The sequence below is a fragment of the Alosa pseudoharengus genome, unplaced genomic scaffold (assembly GCF_046254945.1).
Source record: "Alosa pseudoharengus isolate Yale_2024_CS ecotype anadromous, Long Island Sound unplaced genomic scaffold, YU_APseudo_1.1 YU_APseudo_1.1_scf_11, whole genome shotgun sequence".
Taxonomy (NCBI): domain Eukaryota; kingdom Metazoa; phylum Chordata; class Actinopteri; order Clupeiformes; family Clupeidae; genus Alosa; species Alosa pseudoharengus.
In genome coordinates, this window is record NW_027468576.1 from 31,633,940 (window position 1) to 31,646,439 (window position 12,500).

General features: G+C 44.7%; 1 protein-coding gene across 1 annotated transcript in view; it reads right to left on the reverse strand.

Annotated features, from left to right (window-relative positions):
* Positions 1–12,500, reverse strand: part of cacna1ea (calcium channel, voltage-dependent, R type, alpha 1E subunit a) — a 123,734-nt gene that overhangs the window by 85,631 nt on the left and 25,603 nt on the right. Inside the window, exon 2 of the mRNA XM_076275452.1 lies at positions 5,938–6,204. Coding sequence (XP_076131567.1) covers positions 5,938–6,204 — 267 coding nt within the window. The remainder of the gene's footprint in view (positions 1–5,937; positions 6,205–12,500) is intronic.

The following is a 12,500-nucleotide window of genomic DNA, read 5'->3' on the forward strand; positions in this document are numbered from 1 at the left end:
TCACAAAGGGCCTGGATGTAATGAGGGCTTTTGGGATGTGTGAGTCACACACACACACACACACACACACAGAACAAAACACACACACACACACACACACACACACACACACACACACACAGAACAAAACACACACACACACACACACACACACACACACACACACACAACAAAACACACACACACACACACACACACACACACACACACACACACACACACAACAAAACACACACACACACACACACACACACACACACACACACACACACACACACACACACACACACACACACACACACACACACACACACACAGATATGTGGCTGGCTGCACTGTGTCTCAGGTTAAAAATAGCTGAGCGAGATGGAATGTGATATTGCTCGCATCTGTGCACATGCTCCTCCTCCGTTCCGTGGCTCCAAACTTCATTATACCGGGATGAAAATAATGAATCGCAGAGCACAGCCTCAGACGACATTTTGTCGAAGAACAAAAAAAATGGTGTGAAAAAGAGGAAAGAGAGGGGGAGGAGAGTGAGAGAGAACGTGTGAGGTATAGATTTAGAGAGAGAAAAAAAAGAGGTGGAGAGGTGTACAGAGCAGAAACTATGAGAAGGAAAGAGAGAGGAGAGAGAAAAAGAGAGAAAACTGGGTGATGCATGAAGACGTACAGTGAGATTTTTCGCATCACTGCACCGTCACCTCCTCGTGAGCTCCAAGCTAAAGTCAAGCGCCTCTGCACGGTTCATTTGCTCTCTCATAGACACACTGCAACTCCCCCAGCCATCAGCAGCGGCTTCTCTGATGCGTTTCGCTATGGGTGGGACTCTATGGTCGGGTGTGGTCTACCCATACAGGAAGCCCTCCCTCCCCATGATCCCTCTCTGCATGGATCAATTATTCAGCGACAGTGGTCACCACAGGACACTTCCTGTGTGGGTCCCCCCGTGGGCGATCAGCGGGGCCGACAGCTGCGGGTCCTCGGCAGGCCTCTGTGTACGCTAGCGAGAGTGTGGCTAACACTTTTCATTAGAGCGCTAAGGTTACCTCCACCCCCCACCAGCCCCACCCGTCAGACTCCATAACACAGTACCGCACCACAGCCAAACACCAAAACCCCACCCCAGTCAGTGCCTCTCTCCCTTATAATCTTCTGCTGTTGACCACACCATCAGAAACACAGCCTACCCAGTTCTAATCATAGGATAGCATACCCAGTAGGAGGCCGTTCATTCTTTAGCCCTACCGCCACTAAACTGTGCACAATTTCATTCCCAAACCTCCCTAACGCACATAGCCCCAACCCCACCAACGGCTCCATCGACCCCAAGGGCCCCCCACCCTCCGCACCCGCAGACATCCCAGTCATGCAGTCCAGAAATAAAGCCCTGCGCATTGATTGAGCTGCTGTTTAATTGGGTGCAGAATGGTGAGTCTGTAGTCATTTATAGCAGGGCGAGGTAAGGCGTGTTGCTAGGCACAGAACGTGTGACCTTTAGATTATGCCATTCGAGTGAGGAGCACCTCAACGCGTGCTATTGTAGCTAAAATGCCTGGACCTGACTGTGTATCCAACTGCAGCTACTAAATGACCTCTCATTACTGTTTTACCTTTGATGATGTGTACATGAGATCTACTTGTAGTAAAATGCACAGCCCTGTTCACATTCAGGAAATCTGTACCTAGGTACAGTTTAAAAACATGCTCACAATACTATTAGAACATTAACGTCGTTGAGCAGAACTGTAACCTGAACCGAAGCACAATGAGATCATCAAGCAAGAGGGAAATGCCTCATTCGCTCTGGTGCTCCAGACTGATCGGTCATCATTTTGTGGAATGTTTGTTAATCAAATAGACAAAGTTGATTACATGAAACAGGATACTACACACGCAATGACACAAGCCTTCTGACTGTGAATCGGACAGCATCTGATGACCAAACGGGCAAGCGTCCATCCCACAGAGAATGGGAGGAAGGAGAAGAGAGGAGATGAAAGGACAGACAGAAGTAGACAGGACAGGATAGAAGAGGTCAGAAAGGGGGGACAACAAGAGTGGTGAAAAGAGGCAAGGAGAGAGCATAGGAGAAGAGGAACATAATAGAAATCCTTTTAGTAACACACAGTGCTTTCTTGTGCTATTGACCAGGGACGTCTCACTCATACCCATCAGCCTAGCCTATGTTTTATACATCAGAGTGCACTAAAATGACTATACTTAACAATAACAACAACAACATCAACGACAAAGACACACCAAAAAGTCAATAACAGAACACATCAAAACATACTATTTACGGGGATTTTAGCAGCATGGGCTTACTATCTGAAAACCAATACATAAAACATGACAAGTAAATAAAATGGCATAACCACTAATAAACAGCAGCACAGTACATGACATCAATCTGAACAAACGAAAAAATGCAGAGCGGAGCAAGGGGTTGAATCATATGCACATATATTTCCTCAAGACATTCTCCTTATATCTCATTTAGAGATCGTGTCCCTTTAAGCTCTCTCAGTCTCTGTATTTGGATCATTCTATTTATCAGTGTATTCCCATTACAACTCTGTGACACCTGGTGGCAAAACTGCCTTATTAAATTCCCGCCACAGCCATTGAGCAATATTTCACAGTGCTCAGTTTGCCAACCCCCAAATTAATTCTGACCTGAAATCATCTCTGCTGATCAGAATGCATTCACCACCAACAGACACCTACTGGACACACAGGCTTTATGAATGGTTGACAAAACTGACACACTACTGCAACTACTGTGAGAAACAAATCTTTGAACTAGTAATGTTTTCTATTATATTTTGCTACTGTAACAGAAGAAGGGCCCTTTCGTTGTCTATTGTTCCACTTTGAGATAATTTCTTTTTTGAATTGTGCTTGAACCTCAAAACACTACTGTACGCAATATTGTACTCACTGTATGCAGCACAGAGAAATAATATTTCTGCCCAGTGAAGTTTTTTTAATTATTTTTTTTTTTTAAAAAGAGCGCAGTCATCAGATGATGCAACAGCAGGACTGTCCACACAGTTTCCACATCTCCTGCACCACAGAAACAAAAAAGCAGGTGGACGCGAGCAGGTCGGGTTCAGGCAGGCCTGCTTTTGTTCCTGATTCTCTGTGTGATAAATCACCAAGCGGTCACAGCTCCTTTCACATGCCGCTCGCTCGCTCGCTCGCTCCCACTGATGGGATGACGGGAGCTGCGTCGGGACCGCCTCCCTTCCTGGCTTCGCCAGCTCACAGCCTTCGCCATCGCGCGCGCCGGCCTCCAGGGAGAAGGGAGACCATTTGCCTTGGTGTGATGCCAAGTCATTACCGGGCCATTAGTGCCCCTTGCCTACAGTATGTTCCCCCAACCCCTCTGTTCCCATAAAACTCTGGGAAAGGGACGACGCATCTCAAAAGTGTACAAGGACCTTCCCCTATGACACCTGTGCCTCATGAAGAACAGCTTCATGGTGGTTGTTGGTGCTAGTGTCAGTGCTTGAAAGAGAGGAAAGAGAGAGAGAGATAGAGAGAGAAAGAGAGAGAGAAAGAGAAACAAGTGATGAGGGAAAGAAAACAGTGAGACAGAGAGAGACAGAGGGAGGAGAGAGAGAGGGGGAGAAGGCCATTAGGCTCCAGCAGGAGGCTCACATGAGATATCATCTACGTGTGTCTAATCCACTTTGCCGCGACGGTGTAGGACATGCTTCCACGGCAACGGAGGCGACGTCGCCCGAGCCCCTGCGCGCCCAGCCCAGCATATCAATCAGGCGCGCGCCGGACGGCTGATGCCTTTTTAATGACGTCTTCATCTCTGCACCCATTTTTGATCCTCCATTTTCCCCTCAACAATTACCGCATCACTTACAACTGACAGTGGTTAACGAGCAGCACCATAGTACTGCATGGGAGGTACTACAATGCATATAACAGACACTCCAAGATGGGATAACATAATAACTGGGTATCATGTGTGAGTATGTGTGTGTGTGTGTGTATGTGTGTGTGTGAGTATGTGTGTGTGTGTGTGTGTGTGTGTGTGTGTGTGTGTGTGTGTATGTGTGTGTGTGTGTGTGTGAGTGTGTGTGTGTGTGTGTGTGTGTGTGTGTGGGTGTATGTGTGTGTGTGTGTGTGTGTGTGTGTGTGTGTGTGTGTGTGTGTGTGTGTACACTGCCTGAAAAGAACTATCTGTACTGGAAAATCCCAATCACAATATAAAGGTAAACAGAAAGTTTCTGGATGTGCTGGGAGCAACAACAGTGAACTTCCATCACAAGACAATTTTCATTTCAAACCTGCTTTTTCACAATCCTGAATAAAATGACACTCTGAATCAGTGTGCAGTGTACAAACCTCTGCAATCCATTTGTCACAGTGTGTGTGGGGGTGTGTGTGTGCATGAATGTGCCTGTAGTGTGTGTGTGTGTATGTGAGTGTGTGCATGGGTGTACACTTGTCACCAACATTTTTAACACAGAGCTATTTCAAGACCAAATACACCAGTGTCTCAACAGACGAAATATACCACATACGACACCACTACAAACTGTGATCTTTCACATTCTTCAAATAGGTCTATCTTAAAACTATTTGCCTGACAGAAGACCACAAGACAGACCAGCAAAGACAACATGACAGAGTAATGCCTCTCCTGCACTAGTGATGAAATGGGGAATCGCAAGCCTGTGGCCATGCAATCCACCTGCCATTTCACCAGAATCTCTATCTGCAAACTTAACCACAGAGACCAGAACACAGAAGACCGACCCCCTTCCTGAACATTTTCCTCCATTTGTCCTCCTTCCACACTGTGGATGGAATCACGCTGTGTTCACACTGCCACTGCAAGAATGAACAGTGGGAGATGTCCGCTTGGACCCCCACAGCAGCCGAGAGGTGGTGAGAGATGACTGTGTTGTGACACGAGTGAGATTCTGCTCTGCTCTTTAGCCACTGACTAATGGACTCCAGCGTATTCTCCAAGCTTATATACTGGCCTAGAGGAGATTCTGGCTTTAACAATTCTGGCGTGGGGTCAATTGTGTGGTTTAAGTATCGAATACAGAGGAGGATAGAGAAATTAACAATAGACTGGTAGACCAAAGGAAGACAGTTATCACATACACCCCACCACACATGTCTCTTCATGTGTGTGACTCTCATCATCAGTTATGTTTTTCCCAAATATCCTATAAAGTGAAGCGGAAGTGAAAACACCGCAAATGTGACCGTGTTGTAATTGAGTTAAAAACTGTGTGTGAAAAGCACTGAGCAAATTGCAGCTTTGTTGCGTGTGTCTGTCTGTGTGTGTGACTGTGTGTGTGTGTGACAGCGAGAGAGACAGAGAGAGAGAGAGAGAAAGAGAGATAGTTTGGTTTGTCATATTTCTCTAACATGTAACATTTGTAAATGTAAGGCAAATTCTGAGAAATTCTGAGAACCAGCAGACTCAGACATCAAACATTTATTCCTAAACAGGGAAGGCAAAAAACTCCCCTACTGTGCAACTTTAGCGTGTGGCGCTATCCATGGTGCTGAAATGGACGGTGAAACTATGCATTCATCCTTCAGTGGGTTTACAGACAGAAACTATGATTATTTCCGCATGAAACTGGGCTTTTTATAGAAGCTGGATATCTAGATCTTTTAAAAGTTTTTAAGTTGTGTTATGGGAATGCAATTTGGAGTGGGCAAACGCATGACCGTGAGGACTGCAATCTGAACTGTCATTTCATTTGTATGGAAGTCCAGCTGGCTGTTTTCACGCTGACAAAAGTTGTCTGTCTGTGCGTGTGTGTGTGTGTGTGTGTGTGTGTGTGTGTGAGAGAGAGAGAGAGAGAGAGAGAGAGATAGAGAGAAAGAGAGAGAGAGAATAACTGCGCATTATTTCGTTGCCGTTTTACCGTTCACTTAAAAGGATATGGCCACTCAATGATCTTCTTGGCGTATTTACGAACAACGTTGTCCTCGCCAAAGATGAACAGCGATCTGTTCACGGTAAAGCAGTTCTGCCTGACGGGAATGGGGTTGTACAGGGCCATGGTGCGGGCTCGCTGAGCTTTGGTCTGCTTGAAGGCTGGTGAGATTCCACCTGTGGACACCGCTGCTCCATCGCGGCTCCTGTTGCGCTCCGATCCCCCGTCCCCCGGTCCCAAAAGCCCGGGGACATCGTCACCAAACCGGGCCATTCTGCGAGAATCGAGAAAAAAGAGCACAGATAAAAGATAGCAGGAAAGGTTAACCCACCAGAGCAAAGGGTGGGGTACACAGTCGCGAGTGTGCTGATATAGATCCTTTTCTTTGTTTTAATCCATCATAGTTAGTTCGATAAAATCAACTGAGGTGAAGAGAATGTAAGCATATCCAAGCAACAATCTGTGCGGAGCAGTTCGCGCAACAGTCCAAGCTGCCCGCTGTCTCTAGATGAACTCCTCACTTCATTAGTTTTTAATTGGAAGCTGCATCACGACTGGAACCGAGAACCAAATCATATCTCATTGGGAAAATTCGATTTGATACTCGTCTCTGGTAGAAATCACATTACACAAAAAGTTGGAGGAGAAACTTTCAAAAACAGACAGCTGGCATAAAAACAAAAACAGAATTCCAAATATGACATTAAACAAAAAAAATCGAAGAAAAAAAACCTTCCGTCCTTATCACACGAAACGTATATATTTACGTTGATTCCTGAATTCTTCTCAATTATTTCACCAGCTTTTTTGACGTTCGTGTATCAAGTTCCGAGTGCATCTCTTGCTTAGTTCTCTATCCCTTGCGAAGCGCAACTCACACAGGTAGCCTAAAAAACTTTTCTTGTTTTTTTCCCCCACAAAAATATTATTATTAACAGGTCTTTTTAGGTTCCTGTATTCTCACTTGAATACTCTCCTTCAAATCTGGGAATAGCGTTCAAAAACCTTCAGCCTCAGCTTGCCAGAGAAAACAGAAGCTCTGAGCTGTTGTGCTGCGTGTTGGAACCGAAGCGACGATTTTTTTTTCCATATGACTGCAGCGGGTCAAACCAACCTCACGTCGCTCCACAACGAGAGACGCTCTCTCCTTTGTCGTAAATCAATTTCTTTCTCACTATCTCTTTCTCTCTCTCTCTCTCTCTCTCTCTCTCACACACACACCCCTTTCTCAAGTTGAGTGAGAAAATGAAAGACGAAAAAATCTGTATCCATGGTGATGCCGTTCAAAGGTCATGTTATAGCCTAAATGATCCCCCAACTTCCATTAATAACCTAACCATCATATAAATTAATTATGTAGCCTATTGTATCTGTTTAAAATGTAAACATAAAGCATCATATAAGTATAACATTAAAACACTACTTCGTTGAAGTGTTATGTAAAACTACAGACACATTTTCCTGGTTGAATAACACAAACAAAGAATTTAACAAAATCCTTGAACAATATGAAAATATGTTGAATTGTAATATATAATGAATGAAAACAGAATTGCAGTCAGATGAGGCAACCATATGGCATCAGCCATGAATACCAGTCATCAAAGCACCATACAAGGCAGTGCAAGATATGATCAGACCACTTTGTGACTGTTACTTGTAAGTGCCTTGTGTTTGTGTGTGTGTGTGTGTGTGAGACAGCATAGACTTCTAGGATAATTGCTGGTTGAAAGTCACTCTTCCAGTGCATGGTTCTCTCTCTGAGTGGGAGGGCTCACGTGATGCCAGATTCCTCTGACAGGCATGCATGTGCATATGTGTATGTGTTTGTGTGTGTGTGTGTGTGTGTGTGTGTGTGTGTGTGTGTGTGTGTGTGTGTGACATACTCTCTAATGAGACAAAGTGAACTAACATGAGGAGGTGATATGAGCACAGAGCCTGCTCCATCCATCAAACACCAAGGTGGAGAACTCACATTCTGATTTAACGCGCTGTACTGTACATTGGCTGTACATCGTCAGTGTCACAGTGCTCTGACTCTGTACTGTTTCCATTATTGTCTTAGAACCACACTGTATGGAGGGTCTTTCAACCAATATGCCTCAGCAAGCAAACTCGTGAGGGGAGAATTTAAAAAAAAGAAGAAAAAAAAACACAGAAATGTAGGCCAAGGGCAGGAGTGGCTGTAGGACCCTCTTCACTGTGTGTAAACAGACACTCTTCACTCCATTGAACCTGATCACGACATCTCAGGACTCCATAATTGCCGGTCTACTGAAGGATTCTCAGCTATCAAGATCATGAGTTTAGGAGGGGAGTGGGTGAGAGGAGGAGTTGGTGTGTGTGTGTGTGGGGGGGGGGGGGGGGGAGAGGAGTGGGTCAGTTGTGAGAGAAAAAGTGGGTTACTCAAAAAGAAGAGATATAGTGAAGAGAGGGAAAGATAGAGGGATGTTGATAAGGAGGGCAGTAGGAGGGGGAAGAGAGAAGGAGTTCAAGAGTTCAGGAAGTAATCTGAGTGTTCATAATGAAGAGACAGGCAGACTGAAAGACAGAGTCAGAGGTTTCAGAGCATCAATATATTGGGGAGAGGAGAGAGGAAACATGAGGGAGACAGTGGGGCAAAGAGTTTGAAAGAGCATGTACAAGTGTTTGTGTGTGTGTGTGTGTGTGTGTGTGTGTGTGTGTGTGTGTGAGAGAGAGAGAGAGAGAGAGAGAGAAAACAAAGCAAAGAGTTTGAAAGAGCATCTATAGGAGTTTGAGAGTGTGTGAGTGTGTGTGTGTGTGTGTGTGTGTGTGTGTGTGTGTGTGTGTGTGTGTGTGTGTGTGAGAGAGAGAGAGAGAGAGAGAGAGAGAGAGAGAGAGAAAACAAAGCAAAGAGTTTGAAAGAGCATCTATAGGAGTTTGAGAGTGTGTGAGTGTGTGTGTGTGTGTGTGTGTGTGTGTGTGTGTGTGTGTGTGTTTGTGTGTGTGTGTGTGTGTGTGTGTGTGATAGAGAGAGACAGAGAGAGAGAGAACAAGAGAGAAAAAGAAAAAATGAGGGAGAGAAGCGATTCTAAAATAAACCCTGAGTAAATAGGTTCTCTCAGCAGACTCCTGTTGCCTCGCTTCCAAGAATACAAAAGCCATCCACCCAGAACTGTCAGAGCCCGCTGAGGATAGCCAATTACCCGGCAACACCCAAAGTCCACTGGGTCTTCCTTCTAAAAAGAACAAAGGAAAAGACCACTGCAAAAATACACCATACTTTTGAGTTTGAACACCTGTGGTCAAGTGGGTCTGTAAACACACTTGGACGTGTATATTTGTGTGCATGTGTGTGTGTGTGTGTGTGAATGTGCTTGTGTGTGTGTGAACGCGTGTGTGCGTGTATGCACGCAATGTGTCACCACATACTCATAAGGTTGCAGTGAATGGCCGTGTTGAGAGGGCTGCTGGCGATTGGAGTAACCCCGGCTCCTCCTCTTATTCCATCAAGACCACAGCACTTCCAGGTCATTAAAATGGCTAACTGCTCCACTGTACAGTAGCAAAGATCCTTGATTACAAAAAAAACTCCGCTTTAACCCTCTCTGACTGTAGTTCACATGAAGGACAAGGACGAGCTAACTAGATGAAAAGTTTCAATGAAACTTGATAGAGAATACATAAAACTTGGTCATGTTTGTCTAATCATTAGACTCATTAGACACTAACGAGATATCAATCTGTATTTGCAGAGCATTTGGTTTCTAAGTGCATTTGTATTCAAGAGAGCAGCTGTTTCCAAGATGCATGTATTTATTTTGAAAATCAAAATGAATGAATATGCTTTAATTCAATCATTAAATTCAACTAAGGGACTAATAGTGTAAGGTCTTCTTGTATAGTAGTAGTGTCCAGTGCTACACTGGAGAAAAATGAATGCCGTACGCATTATAGAAGTTATCATTTATTTTATTATTTTTAGAACTGACTCAAGTCCATATTCCAAGTCTTTCACTTTCTACCTGACCCCCTTTTTAATTAAAAGGCTCAACCGAGGACTAACGGTGGGGAAGATTCTTTTTTTTAACCCACTGACTGCACAATGCGGCATCCTTGTCATCTTCAACAGGGGTTGCCATGGCGACAGTACACCCTTGAATTTCTAATTTGTTTCAGCACTTGACAGTGCAGGGGCCGTCGACACAAAAGACACCTTCTCCTTTCCCTTTTGCTCTCCTTCCTTTCGCCCTGGCCGCATCTACCTCCACGGAGGAGGACAGCACAGTCTGCCACACACAGTGCCCACACATCCCCCTCCCCCAGAGACGCCTGGCAGCCCAACTGCACTCCAACAGGAGGGATTCTAAAACACCACACGTAGAGTCCTGGATACACGGAAGCCAAACATACATTTTATACTGTATGCATCAGACACAAGGAAGTCAAAGTATTGTATGACAATAAAACTCAGTGAACATGCTGACGTCCATTCATAAGCAGAAGAGGGAGAAATCCTCCCAAAGTAGATGAAGTTGACTGGCCCGTATCAGATTGAAAACATAAATGATTCTTCAGTGAGGTGACATCAATGATCGCTGACTCCAGCCGGGTTATCGTATTAGAGACGCTGTGGTTCAACCGCACCTGCTCCGGCACACACACATGGTCACAACAGAGAGGTGGACACAGAGATGACGCTTCACTCAATTCCCACACCTTCACTCAATTCCCACACCTTCACTCAATTCCCACACCTTCACTCAATTCCCACACCTTCACTCAATTCCCACATCTTGCATTATCGACTTAGGGGTCAGAGCTTGTGTTTGACAGATTAACCTCCCACGTGTTAATTAGTGTTGGTTACTCAGTTGTTAAAGTTATGAAAATATGACGTTACATTATATTTCACAACAAACAAACAAACAAACAAACAAACAAACAAACAAACAAACAATCAAAGTAACAACAAGACATGTCATTGACCATCTTCACTTCACTGATAAAGCTGGTAATCTAGATATACAGCACAAATGGTGTACCTTTTAGCACCTGTGCGCTGAATCTGTAGAGCCACTAGGCTACTTGCACATAGGCTACTGTAGGCTACATGCATTCAGCAGGCTAACCTTGCATTTGTCAAAAGTGGCAAGTTACGAGTCCCCATGGAAGAACACTCCTGCGCCCACTCTCTCTTAGCTTCGTCTCAAGGCAGCGCACGGTGTCGCCACCGAGAGCCACAAGGGAGCATTGTCCCCCGCAACTGTTGCAGGATTTTGACCAAGTCATGGTCTCTAAGCAGTTTAGTGTTTTCTTTGCATTGTTACCTAGCAACAGCCTGTCCTCCTGCTGCCTCCTGTGGTAGCAAGGCAGTAACCATGGCCTGAGCACCACCAACACCACTACGCCGGATTACACACTGCCTCTTTAGTGGTGTTTTTACTCCGTCTTCATGACTGATCATTGGGCTTCTGCCTTTATACTACACACAAAAGAACCACAGGCATATTAATTGCTAGTTTGTGCTGTATGAACATGTTATGACAAGCAGAGAGGCGTGTGTTGAATAATGGATAATTTGTCTGTCAGAAAATGAAGCTGTGACCATGACAATACAGTACTGCAACTGTACAAAGGAACTAAACAGATGGAGAAATGTAACATAAATAAATTAATAAATAAGACCATGACAAAATAAACTTTATGAGATGATAAATGGGTCCAGAATTCTTCGTTTATAAAAGCTCACTCCGTCTTGATTTAATGCCCATATTACATCACATTAATTGCAAAGTGGAGCTGTAGTTTGCCAAGACATTTTTTTCAGGACACCCCACCCCTACTATGATCCAATTTTTCAAGCAAATCTTATTAACTCAATTTGCTACTCGTTGTGAAACAAAAATGCAGAAAACAAACAGAAGAAACTCAGGCAACGCCAGCTGCTAACTACTAGCCCAGCTGCTGCTAAACAAACCTTAAAATCAGTATGTCTACTTCAATGTAACTTTCTAAAGAAGAAACATTTTCACTCCTCATACCTACATCTGATTTGTCCACTGGGCCAGTGAGAAAAATCACTGTCATTTAGTGCCCTCTGGTGGTCAACGTTTATACACCTGAAACTGTAAATCTATGAACTGTTGGAAATTCAGTTAACCTGAAGGTAAGCAGTAACATAGATGCTTCCTAAATTAAGGAAAGTCTATTCAGTCTATTCATTATAGTCTTTCATTATAATCCTGAAGGTAGTGACAGTGGCTATTCAAATTCTAACAGTAGTCTTCACAGAAGGCTCTGCCTTTTGGAAATTAAACAATCTATCACAACCCATTGAAATATCCACCAAGGCAGCATAATAAAAAGGAATTAAATACACTCCACCATTCCAGCTGGCAGCTGAGGGGATCAATATGGTCTGGAGTGGGCAGTAAATTCCTGGCTTCCGGGCAAGCAGAGCTGTGGTTTCCCCGAGTCCCAAGCCGGCCTCGAGGGGGCCTTTCTCTCAACCAATGTGATCGAGGGGCCACACACGACCGTGGGAGTCCGCCACCCCCTGTCCGGCTGGCACCCACCCCTGCTGACAGCATAGGGGGGCACCTTGGG